This window comes from Pararge aegeria, chromosome 12 (assembly GCF_905163445.1).
Source record: "Pararge aegeria chromosome 12, ilParAegt1.1, whole genome shotgun sequence".
Classification (NCBI taxonomy): domain Eukaryota; kingdom Metazoa; phylum Arthropoda; class Insecta; order Lepidoptera; family Nymphalidae; genus Pararge; species Pararge aegeria.
Genome location: NC_053191.1, coordinates 1,985,393 through 2,006,740, shown reverse-complemented (window position 1 = coordinate 2,006,740; position 21,348 = coordinate 1,985,393). Strand labels below are relative to the sequence as shown.

The window sequence follows — 21,348 nt, the reverse complement described above, 5'->3', positions numbered from 1 at the left end:
AACTATAGTCAGTAAGCCGAATTTACAGACAACCAAATTTTTTTATTTAATATAATTAACGTAATTAAATAAATTAACTACAATACACACATCGCCATCTAGCCCTCAAGTGCGAGCGTAGCTTGTGTTATGGGTACTAAGATGACTGCTGAATATTATTATACACTATAATATGAAATACTGAAAAACATTCATTGATGCTAAATAAGGTAGTAAAAGAGTTAATTTAAAATTTTAATACTTTAAGAAATCCATCATTTACATTCATGGAAGTTTCAAGCTCATCGTATAAGCGACACGTTCTGATCAGAGGATTATAGTATGAATTATCATTCTTTAAAATACAGAGAGTAAATAAACTAGCCCTATGGCTTTACAACTTAATATTTATATTGTACTGAGATAGCAAGGTGGAAGAATCTATGTTTGAATTTGTGTACATTCATTTTTGGAGTAAAAGTAAATCTTGTCGTTTACGACGAATATGCAGGAGTCATGTTGAGCTTTTAAAGACGATCCACGTAAGATGGGATTTGCATGGAAAGTAACAAGAGACGCAACGATAAGAGAGTATTTTTTAACATAAATAATACATGGAATCAGTAATGAAATGCATTACTTCACTATTTTCACTCATAGGCTGCCAGAAAGAGACATTAATTAAGAACTGAAAAACTTGCAATTATATTTAGTTATGGTTATAATACTCTGCACACAATAGATTCTGAGCTGAGATTCGATCCTATATTTTGACAAATAAGTTTTTCAATGTAGGTATTTAGACTTACCTTACTTTATTATCTAATTTGTTTTCCTAAATAGGCGATTGTAAAAGGTTCTTGAAGAGAATAAAATGAAACACCTTGTTAAGTAATTGTATATTTAAATATATTAATCAAAATTAAATTAACATAACATATCACATAATATAATTATTCAATGACATCACAGAAACAACATTTGCTTATATCGCATTTTTCTTACATGTCTTATAATGTAAACCATCTTTTCATTGCAGTTTCAAATTAAATACGAGATGTATGTATATTTTACAAACATATTTACTTCGCATAAAAAAGTAACGAAATAATTGTAAAATTATAAGACAAGAGAAATTTACTTTAAATAGGTATACCTAAAAAATAAATTATGATGGAAACTACAGAATTTCTTTTAATAATCGCTCCGTTTCATTTAAGAAAAGATCAGCAGTGCCAAAGTGCACACAGCACAAAAACAAGCGCCTGACTAAAATGTTTCTAATGTGTCTAGTTTTAGAGTCTCATTTCGTACAACCGACTTTTATTGCAATATGTTTCAGACGTCTGGACAAACTAAGGATAACAAACCAGTTAAAATAAAATCATTTTACATCAATGTTATAGTTTTTCTCTACTTCGTGCCAAGTGTTAGATTTACTACTTACCGACGCTGATTTCACCGCGTGACGGTTAACTAAGATTTATATGGTATCGAAGGAGTGCCATCTAGTTATAATAATTTAAAATAACATGATACCGAATGTTGTATGAGATTTACCATTGCATAAGTTTAAAGTATGTATAAAACACATTTAATACATCGAAGTTACTATACTATTGATGGATTTCATAATGACAAGGTTGCCTGCCTGCCGTTGTTGCCGCTCCGCTTTCATCTCGCACAAGATAGAACAATTATTGTTAAATTATAAAATAATTTTGGAAAAGAGCAACTGCTGAGTTTCTTGCCGGCTTCTTCTCGGTAGAATCTGCCTTCCGAACCGGTGGTAGAGTCACTACAAACAGACAGACTCGACGTTCCAAAAGTGCTTATATTAGGTATACTTGAAATAAATGAATTATGAATTTTTTGAATGGGAAACCGCACTGACACAAGATGGCGCTACTATAAAAAATAAATCGTAGTTAGCCCGATCGTATAAGTAAACGTAGGTAGAATATCTCAAACTTGGCACACCGGAAGCATTAAAAGGGATTGGAGCATTTGATTAGCAAACTTCGTTGCGCGAGCAACATTCATTCGCGAATCGAACTTGCTCGAGAGCACAACAGTATTTCGTGTAAACTTAAGGCGGTCTCCACATCACCTAGCTAGATGTCGCCACAAGATCCTGCATCGATCCCAGAGTTCCCATACAACCGTCCTGACCAAACTGCTGTTTAGTTTACCGTCATAAAATTTGGGAGACAAGCGCCAACTTTCGTGACGCGTATGGAAGTAACTGTATATAACCTAATACCGGAGTTACAAGTTTCTGATATGTCTAGTATGCGTTCTATGCACGCCCTGCATGGTTGATTTGACCTCCTCTAGGAACGACGCGGAATTGTGTATATGGGTCCCACCCAACACCACTCTGACCCCAGGGTTCGCCTGGTTGATCTGGCGCACGCATAACGACTCCTCGTACGTCGCGCCACCGACTATGAACACTATAATGTCTTGAGGACGTCGCCCGGAAGACAAGTCTTCACCACCACAGATGGGGAAGAGGTTTTCTCGCAGTTTTCCCTTTATAAGATCTTCGAGAGTGTCTTTTAAGAGTGGTGTGTGTTGGGTGTAGATGTTCTCTACGCCGCTCAGACCCTGGAATTTATTTAATTATGTTATATTATATACAAACGAGTCTCCTCCCACTATAAGAAGGGTTTAGGCCGTAGTCCACCACGCTGGCCCAGTACGTATTGGTGGACTCAACACGGCTTTGAACATTATCGAGAACTCTCAGGTATGCAGGTTTCCTCCCGATGTTTTCCTTCACCGTTGAAGAAAGTGATATTTTTGTTGAAAAGCGCAAAACAGAAAAGTTAGAGGTGCGTACTCGGAGCCGAAATTGGCTCCCCGAAAGTGAAGTCGAAGAAGAAAGTAACTACTGAGCAATAACCGCTACACCTTCTCATTGTGTGAGAAGACTCGTGCCCTGTAGTTTTATAGGTGACCGAGTTCGATTCCCGGCGCTGAGCTCTAACTTTTTAGAGTTATGTGCGTTTTTAATTAAAGCAATTTAATAAAGATTATGATGAAAGCTAACAATATGAATATTTCCTTTGGTTGATATCGGGCTTTTAATAGTAGATTGTTCAACAAGGTTCTAAAATTACGTTACGGACGACTGCGATAAATCCCAAAGAAACGAGGGATTTTAGATTAACTCCCCAGTAGCGAGGGTGTTGCATCTACAATCCTGAGTGTAGAGAGGGTTCTAGGGGCGCCCAAAACGAAATCAGCTTTAACCCTGAGTTGAATACTCTTCTTTTCACACCTCGCGATGCAATAAGATCAAGTTTTGGTGCGATTTGCGTGTATATGTTGTTTTGTTATACTTTTTTTTATGTACTTTTTGTGGTGTTCAATAAAAGTATATTCATTCAATAACTTTGGTTCGCGCTTGACAGGGACGCCATCATACGTTAGAGCGGGATAGCAATAAATAAATAAATAAATATACTAGGACAATACACACATCGCCATCTAGCCCCAAAGTAAGCGTAGCTTGTGTTATGGGTGCTAAGACAACTGATGAATATTTTTATGAATAACATACATAAATACTTAAAATATACATATAAACACCCAGGCACTGAAAAATATACATGCTCATCACACAGACATTTTCCAGTAGTGGGAATCGAACCGACGGCCTGGGGCTCAGAAAGCAGGATCGCTGCAAACTGCGTCAATCGGCGGTCAATATAAAAATAAACAGATTTTATCCAGATACCCCGTGCTTATTAGAATCATAAAAGCCCCTAGGGACTTCAGTACAACATTACTTACCCGCTAAGCCTATATTATGTATTGACGTACTTGAGCTTCCAATACTAGGCTATGATTCGATTCGATTCTAGTAATTCGATGTCTAATTCGACTAACTCCTAACGCTACCTAAATATACTAGCATATAAGGATACGCGTGTAGTTGTTTCAATTCGCTCACTGTACATATTTACGCACTTCAACTAGCATCTTGCATTATATGTCCAAAATAATTTATTAAATAATTTAGATTGTCTCTGCCAAAATTCATTAAAATTTCTATGAGTAAAAGCATTAATGTAAAAGCCAATGAGCGAGGGCGAGACAAAGCGAAAGCTCGATCGTGATATTATTTCGGCGCTTACCAACAGAGCAAAATAAATGTGTCTTCAATAAGTCATTCTATCAGCCGGTTGCTACCACAGAGTCTACCTGCCAGAGTAACGTTTATATACTCATTGGCCATACATTATTGAGCAAAACTTAAAATATGGTGTTTATTTTCTCATTGCTATCAATTATTAATTATTTTGCGAATTGCATTTCGAAATAGTCAAGCGAAATTTAAAAACGATATTAATTGTAAAGCAAGCCCAGCTTTTCGGTTTTAGGGTATTACCGCCACCGGTGTGAAAAGGTTTTTTAAGACCCTAAAAACTCACCCTGAAGAGTCTCTTCGTGATCTTCTCAGCGTCCTGGAGCCCGAATAGATCGCTTTGCCTGGCGTGGGCTCCACCATACTCCAAAACAAGGACGGGTATCTTGGCGCAGTCAGGAGCTCGCTTCTTAAGGCTCTCTACGAGTGCTGGCAGAGCGTTGCCGGCATTTTTCTCGTAGCGAAGACCGTACAGTGATACCAGTTTCACGAGGTCTTCGTTCCGGATCGACTCGTTGGCGAGCATCGATTTTAATCTCTAGAGGTGTATAATTGAAAATTGAAACATTCAAACGGGTTTTGATAAGTTATATGCATAAAAGAACAGATTACGACGGGAATCAGATATAACGTACAGAAAAGATTACATTACAAATTTGTTCCATAAAATAAGGACGGTTTATTTAATCTGCATCATAATTTCAACCAATGGACGTCCACTGCTGGACATATGTCTCTTGTAGGGAGTTCCAGAATCCACGGTCCTAGGCCGGTTGGCGCTTGTCGCTGTACCGGTGGTCAATTTAGCATCTCTGCAGTGACCTTAAAACATCCCAAGTTTCCACCGAATTCCGAGTACTCTTCTTCTGTATAACCTGCCGCAGCGTATGTATGTGGTCTATGGTACTAAAGCTCTTTCTGAAACTGGCTTGTTCGGGAGGCTGGAAGTCTAAGGTAGCCGCTGGAAGTAAGCGACCCAGAACTGTTTATTTCATTTTTATTAAAAACAAATTATAATTAAAAATATATATATATATATATAAGAATTCATTTGCCATCGCGACAACTCAACTACGTATAGTACATATATTCCATCATATAGCGTGGCGAAGCGTCGCTACGGCCTGTATCGCCACGCCAAAAATCAGGTTTACCCTCGCCTATAGATGTTTCACATCAAAAAACTTGCAGTGGAATCCAACCTGCAAATGCTTGGCGTGGTCCGAGTGGCACACAAGCTCTTGCTCCAGCTCGGAAATCTCCAGAAGCTTGTGGCGCGACACGCAGCTCGACAGCTCGCCCACCACAGTTATGTGCTTCGTCACCGTGCCAGACATTTTCTGCTCACAAAATATTCACATAAAGGACATTGGAATTGTCAGGCAATCCCTACTAATATTATAAATGTCAACGTAAGTTTGCTTGTTACGCTTTCACGCAAAAACTACTTTACCGATCCTCATGAAACTTTGTACACATATTCTTGGAAGTGCTAGAAGTAATATAGGATACTTTTTATCCCGACATTAAGCTCGGTTCATTTGGGAGAGGGGATGAGTGTTTGACGATTTTACACCATAACTCCGACAAATTATAACCGATTTACATAATTATTTTTGTACTATAGAGGTTATAATATGTGTTTAATTTTGTCCAAACTGTGGTTGGAGATAGAGGACAGAACTCTTCAGGGAACAGCAGCTATCCCCTCATTTAAGGCGATATTATAATAATAATAGCGATACTGAATACTTTAAAATTTTTAGATCTTGCCACAACTGCAACAAGACTAAATTTAATGCCAAATCAAAAAACAAAATCAAACGCAGATGAAGTCGCGGGAAACAGCTAGTAATATATAAGACCAGCAGACCCGAGCGCCATCTGTCGGTTTGAGTTGTGAATCTAAACCATCCAGGGTGCCACCCCAACGCATACCGAAAAATTCATTCAAATCGGTCCAGCCGTCTATGACGAGTTCAGTGACATACACACGCACACAAGAAATATATATATAAAGATTATTAAATTCCATTCAATTAAAAATTGGTCTGGTGACCAGCATATTGGGTACCATGCCTAAGTGAACAGTGTAAGTGAGTGTGTAATTATTATAATGTGTTTTCTGATTGGAATTATATTTAAGAAGCGTAAAAAAAAAAAAAAATCCGTTTGAGACTGACGTAATCCGTTTGGACATAAAAGTGCTTCCAATAACGAGTTTTATTTTTGAAGTTATACTTCTTTTGGCGCGTTAGGGCAAAATGAAGAGAGTAAATTTTGCGCGCGCACACAGTCACAAAAAACTGACATCTACGTATGTTTGCGTGAGAACTGACAACTATATTCACGATATGTATTTATTAGTGATATTAAAATAAACTTCATTTAACTAGTTATGCGTTATATATAATAAAACTTTCATTGTATCAAATAACTTTTTTCTGTTGTTAGTGTAGTTTTTTCTACAACCGTAGAATAAGGCGAAATTTAAAATATATTTCCAATATTAAAGAACATATTCCAGTGCATTTTAATAATTGCACTACACAAAATGTATAATTACTATTAATACAATAAATAATTCTTTCATTAATAGAATAATTTAGAAATTTGGGTGCAACGGAATTCACACCAATGAAATTCTTATGTCACTCCTTTATAAGGCACGGAACTCAGAAAAAAGCAGTGTACAAAGTAAGATACAGCTGTTCTTTTTAACAAACCTTGAACAGCGGGTAGGTCTCAACGAAGTTCTTCATATCGGCGATGCTTTCCAGTTTCTGGTGACTCTTTGCCTTCTTTTGAAACTCGTCCATGAGAGATTTCATCGTTTGACCGATTTCTCCAAAGTTGGAGTACAGGTTCTGCGAATATTTATTTTTTACTATACTACAAGTTATCCTTGACTGCAATCTCACCTAAAAGCGGGCTAACCTGTTAGGGAGTATGGTAGTCACCAGTGGCGTGCATAGAGGGTATGCACAGGGTATGCAGATGATATAAAATGAAGAAAATCTCCAGTACGAGTTATAAATACTCACGAGTAGGCTTTCTATAATTCTTACAATGCCTATCCTTATCTTTTTTATAACTCGTAGTAAAGATTTTCTTCATTTTATACATTCTGTATACCCTGTGCATACCCTCTATGCGCGCCACTGGTAGTCACACCCCTAATCGGTTTCTACGCAAAAACGCAGCGGAACACTAAATCGCTTAGCGGTGGTGCAATACAATACAATAGCGTTTATAAATAATTATTATTTAAAAAAAAAATTATTTACTTGAAAATTCATGTTAAATGAAAACGGACATAAAACAAAGAAATTGCTTAATGAGCTTATGGGCTAATCCAAAACTGATGTCAGCCTTAGCGGACATCCGATCAGGCATACTACAAGATATACCTTAGCATAGAACTCGTCCTGCTCTGAAGACAGCACCACCTCCTTGAAGTCCTTGTGCACGTCGGGCACGTGCGCCAGACTGACGCGGTTGTTGTTGATGCTCAGCAGCTCGTGAACCATCGCCTGGTACGTCCACTGGTGGGACAGAGACTAGATTACTGGGTTGTCCCACGGCTGGGTACAGACCTCCCAGCACAAACGGTCACTTCTTCTGATCGACGTCCACAGCTGTACATAGGTCCTATACCTACGGTCCTGGGTCGTTGTTTCCATCAGCTCTCAGCGATACGCTACGGCCTAGACACTTCTCATACTGAGACGAAACCCGTGCCCATTAGTGGCCCGGTAATGAAGATGATTTTCTAGTCTTATCTCGTCCCATAGGAATAAGACAAGAAGATAGTAAATACAGTATTTAAAAATTCGATTACACACTGTATATGTATATTGTTGATGTCCTTGAAAATAAATAAAATAAAAATAAAACACCTACGTCTCAGATTGATGGACACAGGGGGGGGACACATTTTGTAGCACGTGTTCCCTGCCTGTCCTGCGAAGTTTGCTCTGTTTATAGAAGATGGTATTCCACATCATCGATTTACATCTAACCATCAGATAGGCAAATGAATGAATGAATGATTGATGAGAGACTGAAAAACTTATTCAATGATACATACAATCACACCCTCACCCTCACCCTCACCCACACCCACACCCACACCCACATACACACACGCGCGCGCACTCTCATATTTCATCTTTTAAGTATATTAAAAAAAAATCTTACGGATGTATTCATGTAAATGTAAGAAAAAGAAATTAGGGTTTATCAATGCATTCAATTGTATTGAATTCAAAAGGTTCTTAGGTTTTTATATTTATTCTTCTCACTATATTTAATTTAAGTGTATGGTTCTCGCTCCGGAGATGGGCGATAATAACTGCGACTCAGTCTTGCACTATAGCAGTATTGTCCAATTCAGGTTTCATGATACACATTATCTTATGTTCGCCTTATTTTGTACCATTTAAATTTACAGTGTAACTGTTAATTGGCATAAACTTATTATTAATATTGTATATTCTCCTCGTTCCTTATATAAGTACAATATAATGTTGCTTACAGGCTATTTTGTTACACGGTTATAATGTGGGGACTGATTTCCCTTCCTCCAAATACAAAAGTAAAAATACAAGAATGAATATTATATAGCTTGAGTAATGTTATAATTACAGTTATTCGATAATATTTTAAACTAAGTAAGTGTAACTTTTATGTTCAATATTTTAATTTTAATCTCATATTGATGTAAAAAAGCATACATACCTGATTCAGCAAAGGGGTGACTGGATCATCTCTTCTGTCCAGTATCAACAGCTGCGGCGGAGGTATATCCCCATTGAACGGTATATTGTAGTCCATTAGCACGGCCTCCCTCCGAACAAGTTCGCGAACACGCTCGGCCAGCCGCGCGCTCGCTTCGGAGCCCGCCTCGTAACGTATGACGGGACGGCGTTTTAGGGACAGGAGTAATGCGAGCAGACCTTGCGAGCAACGCAGCAAATGTTGCTGGTTCCAAGAACGATCTACAGATGAAGAGGAAATCTTTTAATAGAAATTAATCCTTCATCATCATCATCACCCATTACCACCCTACTACAGGGCACGGGTCTCCCCCCACCATGAGAAGGGTTTAAGCCGTAGTCTACCACACTGGCCAAGTACGGATTGGTAGACTTAAAACGCCCTTGAGAACGTTATGAAGAACTCTTGAATTGCTTAAATTAAAAACGCACATAACTCTGAAGAGTTAGAAGTGCGTGTCAGGGCTCGAACTTGGTCTCCACGAAAGAAAAGCCGAAGCCTTTCCCACTACGCTATCATCGCTGTTAAATAATTCTCACGCCGTAGAAAGAAATTCCATCCTCATCATCTGGATAGCTGGTATTCCTCTACTATTCGCAATACCAGATAATTTCTACCCCGCACTTGCAAATTGTAGAACAATCTCTTTTCTGATGTGTTTCCGCCTATATACAATCTAGGGTTATTTAAGCCGGATAAACAAACTCCTTTAAACCGGCAACGCATCGGTGGCTTCTCTGGTGCTGTAATAGTAAGAGGAGTTAGGCGACAAACATCTGTTGTCGCCCTACTCCTCTTATACGGCTGGACAGGTTCGGATGCGCATTTAGTGTGCATATTTGAATGGATTGCTTTAAAACACAACTGGAGCCGGTAGGTGGCGCTGCATTAACGGACGGCGATGCCTGGTCAACCATTATATTTGTATTTTTAGACGGATTTTAAAAGTACTTACACAAAGCACAGAAACACGGCAAAGAATTCATCAGCTATCTTAGTACCCATAGCCCAAGCTACGCTTTCTTTGGGCGAGCTGGCGATGTGTGTATTGTCGTCTTATATAATCTGTCTTTGATATAGTCCGAGGACAGCTTTAGTTTTGTTTTAACATTATTTATCATACCATGCAAACAGCCGACTATGTTGAAGGAGAACAAATGTCTGTCCACAGCGAGGTAGTCTGCAAACACCTCCTGCACCTCACGAACTGTCTCCTGCTCATCACACTCCGCTAGTGTTTTGATGTCAGCCTTTGATACTACGTTACTGAAATCTAATATTAAATATGATGAATATTTCACCTCTGTGGGACCCTAGTAAAAGATTTCAAAACAAGTGTGATAATGATAATGGTGTTACATGATAAAAATGCTAGCTTACAAATAAAATAAACTCCATATTTAGGGCGGCGCAACTCTTTGGACAGCAGGGCAATGTTCTCTGTGGTCGGACGAAGGAATACAATACACTTCATATGTTTTAAGTTGTCCCACTTTGCATGGCTATCTATCCTCTCAAACAGGTAGACTTCCTTTTGGAGGATTTCCAACTGGCTGAATACCATGCTGACTATGCTTGTCTAAAAGAAAAAATAATTATAAAGTCTCTAGTTATGACAATGTTCTATATTCTAACATCAGTAATTGACGGCCGATTGACGCATTGGTTAGTGACCCTGCTTTCTGAGTCCAAGGCCGTAAGTTCGATTCCCACAACTGAAAAATTTCTATGTGATGTCATAAACGTTTTTCAGTGTCTGGGTATTTATGTTTATATTATAAGTATTTATATTATATTTATTATTTATTTGTATTTATAAAAAAAAAAATCGTCAGTTATTTGATATTCGGAAGTAGAAAACAATACATTGTGTCTTCATTTTACAACATTAGTTATGGTTTCATAGTGTGTTAAACATAATCATGAAATATGTATAATCTATTTTCCCCAAGCTGCATGAGGATAAGGTTTATCTTGTAAAAGCACATGCAACAACATTTATGTGGCACTGATACCGGTAACTTTAGTAATAAGCAATGAAACCTTTCAAATTTAACAACAAATTACAATATGTAAATGACATTCAGTTATATAATGTTCAGACACAGTTACACAATATTAAATAAGCAATATATAATAAGAAATTCCAGTCTTAGATTAAGAGGGATATAAAATTAAACATATATACAGATTAAGGGGCTATGGTCTAAAACTTGGAATCCAGCAGGCATCATCTAATCCTTCCAAGCACTTTAACAGCAATAGAGTTATACAAATGTGGAATGCTTTGCCTGAAGATGTAGTGACTGCAGTATCACTGAATCGGTTTAAGAATAGACTGGATAAACCATGAAAATACAAAGAACACGAGATATGATATAGACGCATCAGCAAAAGCTGTTTAGTCTATTATATAATAATAATAATATAGTGGTTTCCCAATGGCTTAAACCAATGTTATTTAGCAAAATATATGCCACACACATACCTTAATTTTAAACATATAAATATATTGCTCAATGAGCTTTTTTTAGATCCATTAAAGACTGTTCTTTTGTTAAACATAAGTTGTATGTATGACATAAAATTTAGTCAGTACACACAGATAAGATATATTTAATAAATAAATAAATATACTACAACAATACACACATCACCATCCAGCCCCAAAGTAAGCATAGCTTGTGTTATGGGTACTAAGATGACTGATGAATAATTATAATATGAATAATATACATAAATACTTATTATATACAGATAAACACCCAGACACTGAAAAACATTCATGTTCATCACACAAACATTGTCCAGTTGTGGGAATCGAACCCACAGCATTGGCTCAGAAAGCAGGGTCGCTGCCCACTGCACCAATCGGCCGTCATATATATGAATGCTACTAGTGACCAATAAGAGGGTAATACTAATATTTACCTCTCTACTGGGCTACTACTAGAAGATATTTTTCATTAAAGAGCATCATCCATCAAGGATTCATATGACAACTTATTTTATGGATTTGCGAATATTAGCATTTTTGTAAGTGGGGGACAAGATTAGCTATAATAATATAATCTTTGTAAAGTAAAACATTAGTCTTTATAAAAAAAATAGGTAAACAAAATTGACTTACTAGAAACTGACATAAATTTGTAATATTAGCATATTGTATTAGAAAAGTACAGAAAACCATTGTGGGTTAAGTATATACTTAAAAGCATATGCTTTTTTAACCTTTACATATATTTAAAGGATTAATCAAAACACATTTCACAGTTACTATACAATTGAGCAATTTCCGAACGACAAGTAAACACAAGATAGAACAATGATTGTTAAATTGTAAAATGAGTTTGGAAAAGAGCAACTGCTGAGTTTCTTGGTGGTTTCATCTCGGTAGAATCTGCCTTCTGAACAGGTGGTAGAGTCACTACAAATAGACTTGCCATTTCAAAAGCGCTTTTATTAGGCTTACTTGAAATAAATGAATTTTGTTTTGAATTTTGAATTTTAGGAAAATGAAGAACATTTTTTCGTGGGTTCATAACTAGTAGAAAGCGTAGATTGTACACTATTACCCGACAGAAAGGCAGCCCTAAAGAAAAGGGGGTGGGGAAGATTAGAAAATTCTGTGCAATCTAGACAATCATCACATTAGATAACTTATTTTATAGAACTGTGCAAATACCCATAGAGTACAAATTAAGTATTAAAACAAGCTAATAATTCATTTTGTTATGCATTTTAACAAAATCACTCACTGTATCTTTATCCATTAGAATAACTTTCATTCCGGGTCCACTCTCCTCAGTCATTTTGGTTATATACATTTTAACAGCCTGTACGACATTCATTTTGTTTTCCTAATGATTTAATTATTTTCAAAATATCTAAATTGATTTAGATTTCAAAACAAAATTCTTCAAATTCTACCTCTGGTACAAAACATTAAGAAATGTCACTACTCACTTGTCAGCATTTGACATTGGCAGTCAATTGCAACAACCAAACTAGGATTAACAGACTATTAACTTTTACCATCGTATCCATTTGTTTGCGTTTTTCACAATCGGAAATTAGTCGACTTTCAAATTGAGTTCCAAATTTTAAGACGATGGGCATAAAATTCTTCATGAAGCAACATGAAGAATATTATGCCCATCAATTGCCCAAACGTATATAAACTTTCCAATTTTTTATTTTTTATTTAGTGACAGTTTCAGAAACCGTAATAAAGGAAAATTTTGAGTCGCAACACTAGTTATCTTGCTAAGGTCGGCAGGGTCGTCGTGTTACCGAATTATCTTATTTTATTAACTTCCATTCAAATTACGTGAAAATGTTTTCCCGCACGTTAAAACCTATCGCCTCAGTGGCTTCACAAAATGGTGTTAAAAACTTCAGCACCTCATCCCAGGTAAATTACCAGATCTTACTTTTGCAAAAAACATGCTAATTTTTCCAATATCCCATTGCAATTGTGTTGAATTTTGTAGAAAAACTTCAAAGTTGTGGTGGCTGGGGCAGCTGGAGGTATCGGCCAGCCTTTGGGCTTGTTGTTAAAGCAAAATGCCCTGATAACACGATTGGCCCTGTACGACATCGCACCAGTTACCCCAGGAGTGGCCGCTGACCTGTCCCACATGGACACCGCAGCCAAGGTCAGCGGGCACAAGGGCCCGGAGCAGCTCGACGACGCTATCAAAGGTACAAAGGATAAACGGTACAATGTCAAAATAATGTTACATAACTTGTTATCTATGTGTGAATAACCTAGTTATTTGAGTTGGCAAAGATTCAGGGTCAAGTGCGTAACCTGGATAACTAAAAGTTTTGATAGAGATTATCCTTTTATGCTTCTTTTACATCAAGTTCCAATTGGTTTCATAATTATCATCATTTCAACTAATGGATGACAACTGCATCACATCTCTGGACATAGGTCTTACGATTGTAAACTAGATAGCATTTGTAAATACCATAGTCTTATGGTATTTAAAAATTAAAAAAACATATTTAAAAATGCTGCCTGCCTGTGTCCACTAGCATCCTTCCAACTCATTTGTTGTAGTCACTCCACTTAGATGGGGGTTTATTGATACTGCGTTTGGTATTTTGATGGGTTACCATTTGAGACTAATGAGATTTGTGGGATGACACTTTTAAACTGACGTCTTGTAATAAGTTCTTGTGTAGTTAACTTCCACATCCAGCAGTGGTGTCTCAATCTGATGCAAAGTAATAATTTGTTTTTTAATATTTTACCTGATATTGCTTTGCCATATTGTGCAATTATAACTATTCAGCAAAACAAACAGTTTGTAGCAAACAGGATCAGGAGTAAGTTTGAGTCATTTATAACTTTCAAGAACTAATAATAATCTTTATATATATATTTCTTGTGTGCGTGTGTATGTCACTGAACTACTCCTAGACGGCTGGACCGATTTAAATGAATTTTTCGGAATGGTTTAGATCCACAAATAAGCCCGACAGATGGCGCTGGGGTCAGCTAGTGTTTCAATAATTCTTTATCAGAAAATAAGCATAAACCGCGTGAAAAGAATAAAATTCATAAGAAAATAAAAAGCTTCCATATGCAATACCTAATAATTTAACATCATGTGATTGTAAACGTAACAGTTCAACATGATCAATTACAGTCAATAAACATAAATGAGGCAATCAATACAGATAAGAACATAATGACATAAACAATTATATTTTCAAACATTTTCCGTATCTTTTATGTAACTTTGATAATATAGTACTTGTCTAACACTTTTCATACAAAATCTTTTTTGTTGGTCTGACTAGCAACAGCCTACAACAGCTCCGGTTCTTTGGAGCTTACATCCACTCTATCATTATGACACGTGAAATTGTATTACCGTGACTGGCAGTGAACAACAATTTGTACAAAATTTTTAACATCCAAACTGCTGCTCTTCACACGAAACATTTCTGACTGACCCCAGGGCTAGTGTATAAAAGAAATAGAGAAATTAGACATTATAACGAATGTCTACTTTCTCTATCTCTTTAGAAAAAATAGCTAATGCTTTTGCTCATTTTTTCTTTATTTTTCAAGTTTGTGCTTGACTTGATTGCAACCTTACCTGTTGGTACATTTTGATGCAATCTAATATGGTAGTATGCTCAGAGGCATGGTATATATTTAACTCATGCCCCTAATCGGTTTCTTGGCGGTATCTTACTGGAGCGCTGAATCGCTTGTCGTCACGTTTTTGTCGGTTACTAGCAACGGCCGAAGCCTTAGTCTAAGCACTAAACTAGACCCACGCTAGGGAGGTCGTCGAAAAATCTCGATAACAGGGTTCTCGTGGTAAATTCAGACAGCATTTTTACTGTATGTAACATAACTAGCTGTTGCCCGCTTTTTTACAGTTTTTTAAAAATACCGTTAGAACCGTTCCTTTACCTGGGGTAAAGCTGCGTTTTTCATCTAACTCTATGCCAAAAATAAAGATATTTGTATTGCTCAGTTAGGGCGTGAAGGAAGGACAGATAAAGTACAAACAAACAAACACTTTCGCATTTAGAATATAAGTAAGGATTACGATGATTGAAACGGTGGTAGCTCAGTAGTTAAGACTTCGGCTTCACTTTCGGGGAGCCAAGTTTGAATTCTAGTATGCACCTCTAACTTTTCTAAGTTATATGCGTACAAAGTAATTAAAATTACTTACTTCAACAGTTCAAAAAACATCGTGAGCAAACCTGCATGCCAACCTGAGCTCTCACTCTCCATAAAGTTCTCAAAGGCATATGAAGTCCACCAAACTGTACAGGGTCAGTGTGGTGGACTGCTGCCTAAACCCATCTCATTGTGGGAGGAGACCCGTGCCCTATATTGGGGAGATAATGGCTTGATAGGATTACTACTGAGACCAGTTAGCGACCTTCTCGCCCCGCTTACAATATTATTGCTCTGTCTTCATGGATGCATCTCACTATCACTTCATTTATTATTTATTTATTGTACATGTTGGCAGTACGGCAGGGCCACTTACACTAACTAGATAGAACTACTTAATTTTTGGATAACTATAAGACTAATGAATGAAAGATGACTTTAAACATTACACAAGACAAGATATTGATATAGTGTACTATAGTGGTACTCTGCGCTCTATTCAACCACAACAATTCCCGTAATAATACTGTCCACCCGTGTATGGATGTATGACGTATATTTGGCATGCGCAGGCGCCGACCTGGTGGTGATCCCCGCGGGTGTGCCGCGCAAGCCGGGCATGACCCGCGACGACCTGTTCAACGTGAACGCGTCCATCGTGCGCGACCTGGCCGTCTGCATCGCCAAGAACGCGCCCAAAGCCATCGTGGCCATCATCACTAACCCCGTCAACTCCATGGTACCCATTGCTTCCGAAGTGTTGAAGAAGGTATGTATGCATCTATTACAGTTTACTAGCGAATAGGCATGGTGACAGATTTTGAAAAACTCCCCTATGATGTTCTACTATGTCCAAAAAATATCTTATTGTTACAGAAATTAAAGGTTTCGCTGATGTAAACTTCATTTAAAAAAATTCTTATTCTACTTGATTTTTACTTTTTTTCTTAACCTAGAAATGTTTGGTTCTTTTAATATTATGCCTATTTCACATACATTTCGTATACATTCAGTTTTATCCATTGTATGTCAAATTATAATTAATATGTTAACACAATTTTCTGTTACAAACGTACAAAAATAACAATTCCCTAAATGTTTGCATTACACACAAACAGATTAATAAACTTTCTCGATACATTACGATAAAAGATGAAATTCACTTTAAAATTGTTAACCATATTAAAAGCCAGTATTTGGCAGTTTGTGACAGCCGATTGGCATACATATTTATGTATATTATTCATAAAAAAAATCATCAGTGATCCTAGTACCCATAACGAAAGCTTCGCTTACTTTGGGGCTAGATGGCGATGTAATGAAATGAAATGAAAATACACTTTATTGTACACCTAACAGAAATTAAATTATAAACAAAAACAACACAATAAAACACAGGTACAATGGGCGGCATTATCGCTAAAAAGCGATCTCTGCCAGGCAACCCAATCAGGGGATGTGTGTATTGTCGTAGTATATTAATTATTATTATTATTATTTTTTAATTATATGCGCATTCACAATATGTACGAAAGACGAAAGATATACGTGGTGTGTTAATAAAATAAAATCCATAGCATAATTTTTAAAGATATACTCTTTGATATATTGGCTTATGGTCTTTTGGGGCGTTAGGGAAAAATTATGAGGCTAAATTTTTACAATGCGCGCGCACACCGTCACAAAAACCGACACCCTGAAGTTAGTTATAGTCAACAAAGTAAAAGTAAGGACATCTACGTATGTTTGCGTGAGAACTGACCACTGTATTCACGACATGTATTCATTTATGATATTTGAATAAACTTTATTTGTCGCTTTTTCTACAAACTTAGAATAAGGTGAAAGATAAAAATTTTGAAAAGATTTTTATGTTTTTACGCGAAAGAAGTATAACTTCTGAAAAAAAGGAAAAAAAATTACACACGTAACGTAGTTACACACACATTTTTATTTTTTTCGAAATGTAACTTTCGCGTGTTTATGGTACTTCTCAAGATGCGGTTTTCCAAGTAACTGCTCAATGTGCTTATGGCCTAACGAGTGCGCGAACTTGTCGCCGCAGGCCGGCGTGTACGACCCCAAACGCGTCCTGGGCGTGACAACGCTGGACGTGGTCCGCGCCGCCGCCTTCATCGGCGAGATCAACGGCGTGGACCCCCAGAGCGTCAGCATCCCCGTGATCGGCGGCCACTCGGGCGTCACCATCATCCCGCTGCTGAGCCAGAGCAAGCCCGCCGTCAAGCTGTCCGACCAGGGCAAGATCGAGGCGCTCACCAAGAGGATCCAGGAGGCCGGCACTGAGGTAAGCCTATATGTAACTGGTTGAGAAAAAAGTTTCTTCGCATTCTATACGAAAACTCAAGACATTTCTTTTCAAAGTTTATTTACGTGTGAATGAAAACCGAAGTAATACTTCACAGGCATTAGAGTTACATTATTTACTGTCTGTTAGACTTATCGGTGAAACGGAAACGGTGATAGTTTTTGAGTAAACCATTGCCATAGTTTTCATTGAAATAAATCAGATACAGCAAAAGTCCCTAACATCACATGCAAAAGTAATTTCAAGTGAATCCTGTCACATTAGGTACGGGTCGCGTAGCGTACGTACTATACACGTTTCGGTCTTTTATCTGCAAATGTGCAAAAACTATTGTGAAAATTAAGATTATTTTGCGGTATAATTTAATCCTTATATAATATAAGGATGAAGAAATAATCCATTACACCATGCAGATTCTCCTGCTTTACGAGGAGTGTAGCAAAAAAAAAATCTCATTTTTAGGCTTACGCCATATAAACGTTAAATTAATTGAGAGATCTGTTTGATTAAAGCGAGTAATGTCCCACAGGTGGTGAAGGCGAAGGCCGGGGGAGGCTCGGCTACGCTGTCGATGGCGTACGCGGGCGCCAGGCTCGCGGGCGCAGTTCTGCGAGGGCTCAAGGTAAGCCACCGTCAAGATCCGAGTGCCGAGTGTGAGATTTTCTGCCTACGTTAACTCATTCGTGTTCGTCAAAGTTAAATGGGATTTATATGCAATAGCGTGCATACGGGCTTTAACCAGGGTAGGCATAAAGCAGGAAACTCGTAAACAATTAAAAAATTCTTCTGTATACAAGTTTTAAGAAATTTTTAGGATAGGCAGTGCATTTGTGCATATGTGAAATGCACGCCACTGCTTATATGGTATAGAAGGAGCGCCATCTAGTTGCAATACTGGGAAACCGTACTGTCACTGTGTAACCGTAGAAATCGTCAAAGTCAAGGTCAAATATTTTTTTATTCAAAGAAGCACATAGATGGCACTTTTGATGCGTTGATTATATACAAAAAGTGTACATAGCAGTGAGTAGTGATGGCGATAACTACATTAATAAACTTAAAACTGAAGCTACGAGGGTTTCAAACGCGCCCTGGTCTAAGAAGAACTTAGCCGGGTGTTCTTTTTGTTATCACAATCTCATTTTGTCATTTGAAAATATTAAAGCAACCTGGCTAGAGCAATATTTCACACCCAAAATTTTTTTTATTGTTTACGTAATGCTTTATACAATAATAGCAGTTTTCTATAAACCGTTAATCGCTTTCAAATAAGTAAACGTAGGGGGAAAAGCCAAGTAGACTTTCGGAACCTTTTTTTAACATTAGATGGATGTGCAAACTCATTGGATTCGAGATTATCAAGTCACCCATTGTGTTACTGCATTGTAAGAAATAACAATTTAAAAAACTTCCTAAAATAATAGCCAAATTCCACTCACTAAATTTCAGACTAAATAATGAGTAATTACTGTCAAAAATTCAGTAATTCTCGGTATCAAAAGAATCTATGTTCGACTTTAGCTAATCTCGCATTGGCTAAAGTCGAACATAGGTAACAAACCGATAAACAAACAAATAGACAGACTTAATTGTTAGCGGTGATTTTGACAGTAACCGCGAGAGAGTATTTTTATTTTTTTGCGATATACAAAGTATGTTTATGATCACAGAATTAAGAACACACAGACTCCTCATTCAGCCATTATTGTATTCATTGTATCCAAAAACTGTGAAAGCGCCCCGCGCACCTCTCACTTCACCCCCGCGGATTGTTGCCAGCTCACAAACATTTGCTCATTTTCCCATTTAATGGTAATCGTTTAACTGCTGAATGTATGAAATGACTGACCGTTTGTTCGAGAAACAACTCTAAAGTGGAGTTGTTTTTGATGCTTCAATATTAGCCGTGTACACGGTTTCTGTGAGTTCTTATTTCTTTGCTTACGATATTATTTATGTAGCTATAATTTAAATTCACATAAAAACATACCTTTTAAACAGAAGGATATTTTATTTTAAGGGTGAATCCAACGTGGTTGAATGCGCGTATATCAAATCCGACCTAACCGAAGCAGCGTACTTCGCAAACCCCGTAGTCTTAGGCAAAAATGGAGTCGAGAAGAACCTCGGTTACGGAAACCTCAACGACTACGAAAAGCAACTCCTTAAAGACGCCATCCCCGAACTACTGAAGAACATCAAAACCGGCGAAGACTTCGCCAAGAAGTAAAAGAACTACCAATATTGGGTGTCTGACCAGGGAACTACCAAAAATCGAATACCCCAAATTGACATAGTAGGCAATTTTAGACAATCTTTGTAGCTGTGAACGGTATTGAAACGTTTAAAAGTATTTTAGAAGGTATTTTTTGTGGAGATGACGTGTTTTATACATATGACCGCTTAGCTTTAAATGTGTCCACGAGATTTTACAGCTTACCAAAATAAGCCATGTCGTGACCCCATATTGATAATTGATAAATACCTGTTGGGAAATAACATTGTTTAAGAATAATTAAATAGAAAAAGTGGCAGCTTTTTTATTTTCCATTACGTAACGATATACCGTTATTCTGAACTAAACTAAGCATATTACATTTGTATTTCATATTCACGTTTCTACAACTTTTTATGTATAGTATCCGATCTTTATATACTACCTTTTAATTTAATATTTGAATGCCTTATAATGTTATATTGTAAGAAATTTTCTAACGTAACTTTGTTTGTAAGCTAAAATTGTTATGAGCTCCTGGTCACTACACATAGATTTATACACTTGTATGAATGTCTTATATCATAACTTGTTAAGATATTTTGTTTGGTTTATTTATTGCATTTTATCGAATATTTATTACGTTCTCGGTTATTTGTGATACATAAATGAGTATTTGTTGAAATAGATATATGAACATACGTTATCTTATGTACATCATGGTGCACGGATGCGCGTTAATAATAAAAAATAAATACAATTTTGAGTCTTTTATTCAATGCCTCTAACTGTAATGATACCAAACCAAGTACCGGTTTCCATTGACACTCTTCGTTATGCTAATAAGCATTTTAATCAAATAACGTTTTGTTTGTGTTGATGACATTTCGTCCATGAAATAAACAAACTAAAACACAAAGTGGACAGTTGTTGATACTGGGGTATTATTTAAGGCTGAATTTTCCATCTGTATATAACATACGTAAAACAAAATGATAGATTTCACCCTAACTAAACCTCAGAGGTTTTTAGAAACAACGTCTAGACACAAGATTCCAAGTGTTTCGTTACCATAAACTTAATAACAATCTAAATATCTTGCACCGCGAAATTATCGATGTTAGACAGTTTTTATATGCAATAGCAACACAGTTTCAAACAGCTGTCATGCACGTCGTTCTCGTCGGAAGTTGGAGCTGTGCGATTCAAAACTGACACCAGCTGTCATTTGGTAACTT

At 37.0% G+C, this 21,348-nt stretch overlaps 2 protein-coding genes across 2 annotated transcripts; one reads left to right on the top strand and one right to left on the bottom strand.

Moving 5' to 3' along the window:
- Positions 1–1,776: 1,776 nt before the first annotated feature.
- LOC120628452 (vacuolar protein sorting-associated protein 45) lies at positions 1,777–12,858 on the bottom strand. Its single transcript, XM_039896830.1, has 9 exons — positions 12,673–12,858; positions 10,295–10,493; positions 10,038–10,187; positions 8,876–9,135; positions 7,546–7,680; positions 6,862–7,002; positions 5,338–5,475; positions 4,422–4,673; positions 1,777–2,589 (listed from the first exon to the last, which is right to left on the bottom strand). Exons 1-9 carry the CDS (start codon positions 12,763–12,765, stop codon positions 2,248–2,250), a joined length of 1,710 nt encoding a protein of 569 aa, XP_039752764.1. The 5' UTR covers positions 12,766–12,858; the 3' UTR covers positions 1,777–2,247.
- A 304-nt stretch (positions 12,859–13,162) lies between these two features.
- On the top strand, positions 13,163–20,871 carry LOC120628453 (probable malate dehydrogenase, mitochondrial). The gene is made up of 6 exons (XM_039896831.1): positions 13,163–13,328; positions 13,408–13,618; positions 16,142–16,338; positions 17,635–17,874; positions 18,425–18,517; positions 19,916–20,871. Exons 1-6 carry the CDS (start codon positions 13,251–13,253, stop codon positions 20,123–20,125), a joined length of 1,029 nt encoding a protein of 342 aa, XP_039752765.1. The 5' UTR covers positions 13,163–13,250; the 3' UTR covers positions 20,126–20,871.
- The last annotated feature ends 477 nt before the right edge of the window (positions 20,872–21,348 follow it).